The sequence below is a fragment of the Polypterus senegalus genome, chromosome 11 (genome assembly GCF_016835505.1).
Source record: "Polypterus senegalus isolate Bchr_013 chromosome 11, ASM1683550v1, whole genome shotgun sequence".
Taxonomy (NCBI): Eukaryota; Metazoa; Chordata; class Cladistia; order Polypteriformes; family Polypteridae; genus Polypterus; species Polypterus senegalus.
The window spans coordinates 123,807,913-123,819,994 of record NC_053164.1 but is presented as its reverse complement, the minus strand read 5'-3'; the positions used below and the strand labels follow the sequence as shown (position 1 = coordinate 123,819,994).

The following is a 12,082-nucleotide window of genomic DNA, read 5'->3' as shown; positions in this document are numbered from 1 at the left end:
CATACTGCAACCCTAGGGATCTGACGCTGTTAGTTTTTATTTAAAACTGGGAATAATTGTAGATGTGAGTAGTGTTTTGAGGCAATTGAACTGGACATTCTCTGATCTGGAGGGATAAAAGCTGACACACAAATGCTGGTGAATCTGCCTACTTCGTATCTCACCATCACTTTATTTCATCACTTTATTTTTATTTAATCACTCACCTGATTTGCCTCTAAGTAACAGCACCAGTGTAAATTCTCACCGTATCTGACGCTGTTCGTTTTCAAATAATATTGCATTAGTGCGATGATGTTTTCTGATTGGTACTATTAATGTCATAAAATCATTTCTTCAAAGTATCATATATACCTATGTCTGTGTGTTTTTTTTTTTTTTGACATCATAAACCATAAGGTGCATACTAATTCTGCATGAGCAGGAACACTCAATAAAACTGAATAAAAAAAAATGAAGTGACGGTGAGATACGAAGAAGGCAGATTCACCAGCATTTGTGTGTCAGCTTTTATTCCTCCAGATCAGAGAATGCCCAGTTCCATTGCCTAAAAACACTGCTCACATTTACAGTTATTGCCAGTTTCAAATAAAAACTTAACACCGTCAGATCCCTAGGGCCCTTTCTGTCCACCCCGGCCATTGGACCTTACTCTTATTCTATGTTAATTAATGTTGACTTGTTTTCTTACTGTGTCTTTTATTTATCTACTAGCAAAATACCCGCGCTTCGCAGCGGAGAAGTAGTGTGTTAAAGAAGCAATGAAAAAGAAAAGGAAACATTTTGAAAATAACGTAACATGATTGTCAATGTTATTGTTTTGTCACTGTTGTGAGTGATGAGTGTTGTTGTCATATATATATATACATATCTATACATATACACATATATACATACATATATATATCTACATATATACACATACATATACACACACATACATACATACACACACACATATATAAATATACATATACATACATATCTACATATATACACACACAGCTATTTCGTATCAGTGCAATACGCTGCTTGTTAAAACGGATAACTCCCGCTCTTACGTGCAAGTCTGCGTGGATATTATGAACTATCGTATTTGTTCAAGTTCTATTTAAATTTTAAATAGAAGGAATTTTTATTTAGTCGACAGAAATATCTTTGGTAGGAATGGTAAAAACAGACAGGAATATTATTCCTGAATAAATCAACTCAAACCTTAAACAACTTATAATATTTTGCTCTCCATAAAAATATATCCTGTCTAAATTATACAAGTTAGAAATAAAGTAAACATTAAAAGAACAAACATTCAAATTTCTTTACTCTTATGTAATTTTATATAAAAAATAAACTTAGATTTTAAATATCCCAAAAGATTTTGCTCTCCATAAAAATATATCCTGTCAAAATTATACAAATTCAAATATGAACATGCTGCATAACAAAACCTGGAAATATAAATAAAATGTGTTCCTTTCAGCAATAACAAATCAAATCATTCAGTTGTCTTTGCTCATATGTCATTTTAGAGCTGGACGCCTGGCATCTTTTTGGCCACAGGTTCGTTTCTGTTTGCTGTGAGGTTCTGTGTTGTGGAGATTCTCAGGATGGATTGCAGGTGCTCATCAGTGAGGCGACTCCTGTGTGCTGTTTTGTTAGTCTTTATCACTGAGAAGAGCTTCTCACACAGATATGTGCTACCAAACATGCACAAGGTTCGAGCCGCATGTAGACGGACTTTTTTTGTTCTTCAAAGTCACCAAAGCGCCGTGCAAACTCAGTGCGCTCAGTTTATCAGCAAAGTGCGTATTTGGGAACACCGTAGTGACGACTTGGTTTAACATTACTTGGCAACAGGGAAAGTGGGGCAAGTGGTTGTGTCTCCCATAAAAGCAGCTCAATTGAAATCACTTTGTGATTGTGCACGGTAAAACGTCCGCTGAAGTGTCAGATTCTTATTTAATTCTTCTGCTTTCTGTATCTTCTGCATTGCATTCAGGTCTTTCAGGTTACCCTGATGTTTTGTTTTATAGTGCCGTCTTAGATTAAATTCTGTAATTACAGCCACATTAGCTCCACAAATGAGACACACGGGTTCAGTAAACATATACTCAGCCTCCCATCGGTTTTAAAGGCTCTATTTTCAGAATCAACTTTTCTCTTCAGCATCGTGTGAGCTAGCTTCGCAATAACTTGCAGCATCTTAAGGTAGACTTGATTAACGCGTAACTGTTGGCAAGGCAGCTGAAGCGCTGCATTATGGGATCTGTAGTTTATTGTGTTACCAGCGCTTCATATACCCGGGCTTTAATAACAATAATACAGTATATAAAATGATCTCGGGGCGGATATAATTACGCCGGGCGGATGTGGCCCGCCCTTGAGTTTGACACATATGGACTAAATAGAACTTGAAAAGATATATTTTTCAAATGTGATCGCGCAATTCAGATAGAGTTGACGCAGCACTACAGCCTGCATGCCTCAATAAGTCATCCTCCCTTGCCCTTACTTTTTACCGTTCATCTAATGAATACACTGAGTATGGCTTTACCAAAACAATCACTGATGGCGAATAAAGTATCCATTATTCGAGTATGTAGATCGGGTTATATATATATATATATATATATATATATATATATATATATATATATATATATATATATATATATATATATATATATATATATCGCATACGAGAAGTAGTGTGTTAAAAAGGTAGAAAAGAAAAGGGAACATTTTAAAAATAACGTAACATGACTGTCAATATACAGTATTTGTTTTGTGAGTGTTACTGAGTGTTGCTGTCATCAAGGATTTGATTCTCATTATTTCTTTCAATCAGGTTCGTATTTGTAGGATGTGTTGTGTTCAAGTTACATTCCGTGTTTGTCAATCGTTGTAAAGATGACAGGTTTCATTCATCGATTCGTTTCTTACTGCATCAATAAACAGCTCGTCTTCTTCTTTATCTGAGACCTGACACACTGCATGCACGGTTTTTTACACTGTCTTCCTTTAGCGGGACATTGATTTTTCCAACGTGTGCTTTGTTTCCGCAGTAGTTGGATTTATGAATATGCTTGTATGTATCAGACGCTTCATATTTTTGCTGCCTTTTCAATTGTGTAATTCGGTTTTGTTCAGCTCTTTGGAACTGTTGCCTTTTATCTGTGCACTCGCCAGTTCACGTCAGCCGCTCGGTGTACATGCATCGAAGGTTCCCAGCTGTGCTGGTGCCATCTGGTGCTATGTCCATGGCTGTATTTAATGTTACCTTAGTCCTGGCACTTAAAACTTTCTCTCGCAGTTTCGCTGAGTTTGTGTCAAACACCACCCTGACCATCTCATCTTCCTCTCCATAAGCACAGTCCTTAACCCGTGAATATTTAGTGGCAGTTTGCTATTGGATTGCCGCTGACGGACGGCCTTATATGGGCAGGCACTAAATTACAAACGCCAGCGGCAGCCTGTCTATGAACTTAATTTAAAGTGTAGGTTTACACCGTACTTTGTTTCCGAAGTAGCAGAACTCATCAATATGGTTGTATATGTCACTCACTCGCTTCTTATTGTTTCGCTGCATTCTCAATTATATAATGCATGTTTTCTTCAGCGCTTTTTGAGGTCTTCCTGGTTTTCTATGTACTGCGTGATTACGTGGGAGGCGTGATGATGTCACACGAAACTCCGCCCACGCGTTGAAGCTCATCTCCATTACAGTAAATGGGGAAAAATTGCTTCCAGTTATGACCATTACGCGTAGAATTTCGATATAAAACCTGCCCAACTTTTGTAAGGAAGCTGTAAGGAATGAACCTGCCAAATTTCAGCCTTCGACCCACACGGGAAGTTGGAGAATTAGTGATGAGTGAGTGAGTGAGTGAGGGCTTTGCCTTTTATTAGTATAGATTCTACATTATGTAAAGTACTTTAAGCTACTTTTTGTATGAAAATGTGCTATATAAATAAATGTTGTTGTTGTTGTAGGGCGGTAGAATGTATCGTGATCATGAGTGAGAGAATAAAAGTGAAAAAGGTAACTTTTACAAGTACAGTACTATAAATGTACACGATCTGTTACAGACGCAAACCAAATGTATGTGTGTGCTGTATAGTATTAACAATAAGAGCAGCTCACCACTGAAAACGGCAAATATAGGAGGCAGAGGGGATCGAACCGGTGGCCCCTTCATTACAAATCAGCAGATCTTACCGCTACGCCACAGAAGCTGTTGTATTGTCCTTGAACCTTTTGTGAAAGTGTTTATTTGATCTTTGGACTTGAGGCTTCACACATTCTATAGTTTATGCCTACATTTTGTAACATTTATTACTAAAATATGAAAAAAATTCTGTTTTAACAATGTGTTTAAACAGATTACTATAGAAGCGGAATACACATGAAATGCATATGTTCCAAATAATGATCTATTATTTCCACTCTAAAATTCCAAGGCACGAACTGGGAGAACTTAGTGAATGTTCTGCCATGGTGGGGGATGGAATAGCTTGCTGCTTGCTGCTTGTTGCTTGTTTTAATTTACAGGACAAAGATGCTGATGGAGAGGTGCGAACGGATTTAAGATAGGCCGGATTTACGAGTTTTCTCATAGGCTCTGGTAATTCTAGTGTTAATAATACATTCTGTGTAGTGCACGTTTTTGATCTTTTAAATACACTTACCTTACTTTTGGCTTACTTTTTCCTAGTAGTGAAATACTTGATAATTTATTTTAAATCCTAAATAGTAATGATAGGATTGTCCATACAAGGATCTGAAAGGGTGCAAGGGGATGATGCAAAAAGTGCAAAGTGCTTTTATTCAAAACCAACAAAACAAGTGTTCATATAAATAAAGTGCAGTGTCTCAGAAAGTCTTCAAATAAATAATATATAAAAACGAGTGAAGGGTGGAGGTTAAAAAACATAACAGAAAAAAAAACAATCCTTTAAAACAACGAGGTTAAAACAATGGCTGGAAGCTATCCTTAAAAACAAAGTCTGGTGCCTTCTTACTATTGCTGCTTGGCGACTCCCCTGTTTCTCCCATCCAGGCAATACACCAGGGGAGTCACCCTTGCTGCATCTGACCTGCTCTGCCTGCTTCTGCTCCACCAAACAGCGACCAGGGTGCTGACGCTGGGGCTTTCATATCCCAAGTCCCGACTTCCACTGCCTTCTGCTCACTCCCGCTCTTCACTAAATGCTCAGCAGGAGCGACCACTACGACTGCTCCTCGGGTGCCGGCCAAACACCCAGGCTCACTGCTCAGCTGCCCGTGAGCCTGCGCTCGCTCATTTTTGCTCACTCATGCACCAACTTTCTCCTTGCTGCTTCCTGCCTTCTTCTCTTCTCTTAACCTCCATTCACTTTTTTCTTTTTTTTTTGTCCTCCCTCCTAGCCGCCTTATGCTTCTGTTTATTACGGGGACGTGGATCAGCTGTGGCAATCAGCAGCCCTGGGAACAATTACGGATGCGGACGACTCCTCACCTGTGCACTTAAGCAAGGTTCACCTGCATCACGAATTCCCCCGGGAACCTCTTCCACCAAACTACCACGCCCCCCTCACTAAGCTGCAAGAGCGGCTATTATTTATTTTAAAAACTGCCCTTTTTGACGTGAGCTGTGGACCCGCAACACCACATTACCGTCCTAGAACTAAATACAGTTAACGTATATTTTTGTTTTTTGCTTACCATTGGTTCAAACACTGTTTATCCTACACTAGGCCACAAACCAGACTAAGAAATAGGTAAAAGAGTTAATTAATAATTAGTGATGAGCAAATCCTTCTGAGTTTCTCAAATTCAGTGAAGTCACAAAAATCTCTGCAAAATAAATTTTAAGTCTGTGCCATCATACTTCAAACAACAAAAGACAAAAGATGGAATGAATACCACAAACAAAATACAACAAACAGCCACAAACTAGCAATCAGGTCAGGTCAGATTAGCACTAGAATTACCAGAGCCTACGAAAAAACTCGTAATTCCGTCCCACCTTAAACTGCTTCTTAAATCCCTTCACACCTCTCCGCCAGCGTCCTTTGTCTTCTAAATATGCTGATAAAGAGAAGCTTGGAGCAGCCGGCTATTCCATCCCCCCACCAATTTAGAACGTGCACGAACTTCAGCTTGATTGAGTATCTGGGAGTGAAGTGGAGTTTTAGAGTGGAAATGAGTGTGAAAATGTTTCTTTGCTATTTGGACTTCAGGCTTCATACATTATATAGTTTATGCCTACATTTTGTCATCTACTACTAGAATATAAAAAACGTTTCTGTTTTAACAATGTATTGAAACAGATTACTGTAGAAACGGAACTGACATGAAATGAGTGTGTTCCAAACAACAATCTATTATTTCCACTCTAAAACTCCACTTCACTCCCAGATACTCAATCAAGCTGAAGTTCGTGCACGTTCTAAATTGGTGGGGGGATGGAATAGCCGGCTGCTCCAAGCTTCTCTTTATCAGCACATTTAGAAGACAAAGGGTGCTGGCGGAGAGGTGTGAAGGGATTTAAGAAGCGATTTAAGGTGGGACGGAATTACGAGTTTTTTCGTAGGCTCTGGTAATTCTAGTGTTAGGGAGCATGCACTGGTACAGCACATTGCCGCACCCACCACACAATCAAACAGCTTAGAATCCCGGTTGGCAACCCCTCAGGCAGACATGCAATCCAGTCCTACCCTCCAGAAATGACCGTCTCTCTGCCACAGCCAGGTGTTACGCAGGCCTGGTCCAACCACTTGGGTCCTCAGTAAATTTCTTTTAAGGTTTTAAGGCAGAGTTCTATGAAAACATTCTGGGTAAACAAATCATTTTAAGATCACAGACAAGGAAATTTGTGGTAGGTTGAAGCATATTTTTATAGCACAGCAATTCATGGATCTGCTAGCCCACTACAGGTAAATTCTAAACTCACTCAACTGGGCCAGTTTATACAAACCGGATTCCAAAAAAGTTGGGACACTATACAAATCGTGAATAAAAACTGAATGCAATGATGTGGAGGTGCCAACTTCTAATATTTTATTCAGAATAGAACATAAATCACGGAACAACAGTTTAAACTGAGAAAATGTATCATTTTAAGGGAAAAATATGTTGATTCAGAATTTCATGGTGTCAACAAATCCCAAAAAAGTTGGGACAAGGCCATTTTCACCACTGTGTGGCATCTCCCCTTCTTCTTACAACACTCAACAGACGTCTGGGGACCGAGGAGACCAGTTTCTCAAGTTTAGAAATAGGAATGCTCTCCCATTCTTGTCTAATACAGGCCTCTAACTGTTCAATCGTCTTGGGCCTTCTTTGTCGCACCTTCCTCTTTATGATGCGCCAAATGTTCTCTATAGGTGAAAGATCTGGACTGCAGACTGGCCATTTCAGTACCCGGATCCTTCTCCTACGCAGCCATGATGTTGTGATTGATGCAGAATGTGGTCTGGCATTATCTTGTTGAAAAATGCAGGGTCTTCCCTGAAAGAGATGACGTCTGGATGGGAGCATATGTTGTTCTAGAACCTGAATATATTTTTCTGCATTGATGGTGCCTTTCCAGACATGCAAGCTGCCCATGCCACACGCACTCATGCAACCCCATACCATCAGAGATGCAGGCTTCTGAACTGAGCATTGATAACAACTTGGGTTGTCCTTGTCCTCTTTGGTCCGGATGACATGGCGTCCCAGATTTCCAAAAGAACTTGAATCGTGACTCGTCTGACCACAGAACAGTCTTCCATTTTGCCACACTCCATTTTAAATGATCCCTGGCCCAGTGAAACGCCTGAGCTTGTGGATCTTGCTTAGAAATGGCTTCTTCTTTGCACTGTAGAGTTTCAGCTGGCAACAGTGGATGGCATGGTGGATTGTGTTCACTGACAATGGTTTCTGGAAGTATTCCTGAGCCCATTCTGTGATTTCCTTTACAGTAGCATTCCTGTTTGTGGTGCAGTGTCGTTTAAGGGCCCGGAGATCACGGGCATCCAGTATGGTTTTACGGCCTTGACCCTTACGCACAGAGATTGTTCCAGATTCTCTGAATCTTCGGATGATGTTATGCACAGTTGATGATGATAGATGCAAAGTCTTTGCAATTTTTCGCTGGGTAACACCTTTCTGATATTGCTCCACTATCTTTCTGCGCAACATTGTGGGAATTGGTGATCCTCTACCCATCTTGGCTTCTGAGAGACACTGCCACTCTGAGAAGCTCTTTTTATACCCAATCATGTTGCCAATTGACCTAATTAGTGTTAATTGGTCTTCCAGCTCTTTGTTATGCTGAAATTTACTTTTTCCAGCCTCTTATTGCTACTTGTCCCAACTTTTTTGGGATATGTTGACACCGTGAAATTTGGAATCAACATATTTTTCCTTTAAAATGATACATTTACTCGGATTAAACGTTTGATCTGTCATCTACGTTCTATTACAAATAAAATATTGACATTTGCCATCTCCACATCATTGCATTCAGTTTTTATTCACAATTTGTTAAGTGTCCCAACTTTTTTGGAATCCGGTTTGTAGTAGACAATTAATCTAATATACACATCATTTAGATGTATGACTTAAAAGCAAACCACTAATACTTAATTCCATTCAATCCATCTCCACATTATCAAACCCATTTCCCATTTTTGTTCTTGATTGTTCTTGACAAGAATGTAAATGACAAGATACAGTGGGATGCAAAAGTTTGGGCAACCTTGTTAATAGTCATTATTTTCTTGTATAAATCGTTGGTTACGATAAAATGTCAGTTAAATATATCATATAGGAGACACACACAGTGATATTTGAGAAGTGAAATGAAGTTTATTGGATTTACAGAAAGTGTGCAATAATTGTTCAAACAAAATTGAAATTGTTCTAGTGTTGTAATAAGTTACAGTGGCCAAAGCCTATCTATGTAGTATCAGCTGCAAAAGAGGAACTAGACATAAACAAACCCCCAGTCCATCATAAGTCTTACTCATACACTCATACACACTAATTCTGGTCCATTTTAGTGTGAATCTCCAATATTTCTAGGACACACATCATCAGTATTTTATTTTTTTATGACCAATCGCAGAGTTCTTGGTAACTTGAACATTGTACACAGTGTTCTTCCCATTGTCAAAATATTCTGTTTCTTATGCCTGGTTTTCAGTGTAATATTTTTATGGATAAAAGAAGAAGTTAAACATTTGAAGAAGAGACAAGAGCAAAAAAATACCACACATCAAACAAAGTGTGGACTGAAAGGAGAAATGTCCTGAATAGTAAAGAGAGATTCTGAAAAATGAAAAGGAAGAGGACATACATAAAAAAAAACAGATAGCACAATTTATCAATATGTCTGGATTCAAAGAAATATATTTCTTTCAACAATAGTTAGTTTTAGTGCAAAAGCAAAGACACCGAATAAAACATTATGTAAATTTTTTTATGAATAAATCTGCGGAGCAATCAATATGTTTTTGCTTTCTGGTTTTAGCTTTACAGTTAAATGGAATATTTAACTTTCATTGGTTTTACTTGTTGCATTGAAATTATTGCTCTCTTGTTTTCAGAGGTTGATGAGTGTTCGCGACCCAATAATGGAGGCTGTGAGCAACGCTGCGTCAACACATTGGGAAGCTACAAATGTGCCTGTGACCCAGGCTATGAGCTGGCCTCTGACAAGAAAAGCTGTGAGGGTAAGAAAATAGATATTGTTTGAACACTGGAATTATATAATTATATAATTATATAAATGTATTACCATAAATATTATTATCGTAAACTATGAGTATATCTGTTGCAAAAGTCCATTAAAATTAAATTTTGCAGACACTCTGACTTGCATTTTAGAAAGTGAAGATATCTGGGATGTAGTCTCTAAGTCCTTGTAGCTTTGCCTCACTGCAGTCATCAGAAGCATTTATTTTAATGGTAATTCCAACAGGTAAATAAAGAAAGGGGCACCCCTCTCACATATGAAGAATGCATTGCACTGTTAATTGAGGTTAATAAACTTCTTTAGAGAACCTGTATAAAGTGGCCGAAGAAAGGAAATCAGTGGCTAGTTGGGACACATAAACCTTGAACCACCAAACATGAAAAGGTCACCAAATCATGAAAGAGCAGTGGATGACTATCTTTTTCTATATCCCTGTTAAAGGAAACATCAATTGCTCACCATTTTTTGTCTTATGAAACACTGCCTTTAAAAAAAAAAACAAAAAACAGGGAAGGTACAACTGTTAAGTGCATTTCCTTTTATTGCTCAAATAATGTATTAGGTATCAAAAATTTTAGGTTGGATTGCAAATTATACTGGACTAGCAAAATACCCACACTTCACAGCAGAGAAGTAGTGTGTTAAAGAAGTAATGAAAAAGAAAAGGAAACATTTTAAAAATAATGTAACATGATTGTCAGCGTAATTATTTTGTCACTGTTATGAGTGTTGCTGTCAGGGATGCCAGGGAACGCGACCGGCCGGGACGCCGTGAGGGACCGGAAGAGGTCCCGTGTCCGGGCCGTGTCCACAATACACACACACACATAAACATATATATACACATACATATATACATATACATACATATCTACATATATACATATATATATACATATACACATATCTATATATAAAAAGAAAAAGAAAAGGAAACATTTTAAAAATAACATAGCATGATTGACAATGTAATTGTTTTGTCATTGTCATGAGTGTTGCTGGCCCATATATATATATACTAGCAAAATACTGCGCTTGGCAGCGGAGAAGTAGTGTGTTAAAGTAATGAAAAAGAAAAGGAAACATTTTAATAATAGCGTAACATGATTGACAATGTAATTGTGTTGTCATTGTCATGAGTGTTGCTGGCATATATATATATATATATATATATATACACACACATATAAACATATATAAATATATGCACACATATACTGTATATAGATACATAAACTGCTCAAAAAAATTAAAGGAACACTTTGAAAACACATCAGATCTCAATGGGAAAAAGAAATCCTCCTGGATATGTATACTGATATAGACTGGGTAATGTGTTAGGAACGAAAAAAAGATCGTTTGATGGAAATGAAAATGATCAACCTACAGAGCCCTGAATTCAAAGGCGCCCCAAAAATCAGAGTGAAAAAATTATGTGGCAGGCTAGTCCATTTTGCCCAAATTTAATTGCAGCAACTCAAAATTGTACGCAGCACTTTGTATGGCCCCTGTGTTCTTGTATACATGCCTGACAACATCGGTGCTTGCATTGAATGAGATGACAGATGGTGTTGTGGGGGATCTCCTCCCAGATCTGGACCAGGGCATCACTGAGCTCCTGGACAGTCTGAGGTGCAACCTGGTGGCATTGGATGGACCAAAACATAATGTCCCAGAGGTGTTCTATTGGATTTAGGTCAGGAAAGTGTGGTGGCCAGTCAATGGTATCAATTCCTTCATCCTCCAGGAACTGCCTGCATACTCTCACCACATGAGGCCAGGAATTGTCGTGCACTAGGAGCCACTGTACCAGCATAGGGTCTGACAATGGGTCCAAGGATGTCATCCTGATACCTAATGGCAGCCAAGGTGCCTTTGTCAAGTGTGAAGAGTGAGTCAGTGAGGGCTTTGCCTTTTATTAGTATAGATATATACTAAGGCAAAGCCCTCACTGACTGACTGACTCACGCACTCACTCACTCACTCATCACTAATTCTCCAACTTCCCGTGTAGGTAGAAGGCTGAAATTTGGCAGGCTTATTCCTTACAGCTTACTTACAAAAGTTAAGCAGGTTTCATTTCGAAATTCTACGTAACGGTCATAACGGTCGACAACGTCCGACATGTTGAACTTTCTTATTTATGGCTCCATCTTCATGAAATTTGGTAGGCGGTTTCCCTGCGCTAACCGAAACCGATGTACGTACTTATTTCGGTGGTATGACGCCACTGTCGGCCGCCATATTGAACTTTCCAATGTCACTAATTCTCCAACTTCCCGTGTAGGTAGAAGGCTGAAATTTGGCAGGCTCATTCCTTACAGCTTACTTACACAAGTTGGGCAGGTTTCATTTCA

At 38.7% G+C, this 12,082-nt stretch overlaps 1 protein-coding gene across 2 annotated transcripts in view; it reads left to right on the top strand.

Annotated features, from left to right (window-relative positions):
* Positions 1-12,082, top strand: part of bmp1a (bone morphogenetic protein 1a) — a 415,384-nt gene that overhangs the window by 338,421 nt on the left and 64,881 nt on the right. For both annotated transcript variants that reach the window (XM_039769599.1, XM_039769597.1), the window contains exon 13: positions 9,577-9,702. In XM_039769599.1, coding sequence (XP_039625533.1) covers positions 9,577-9,702 — 126 coding nt within the window. The remainder of the gene's footprint in view (positions 1-9,576; positions 9,703-12,082) is intronic.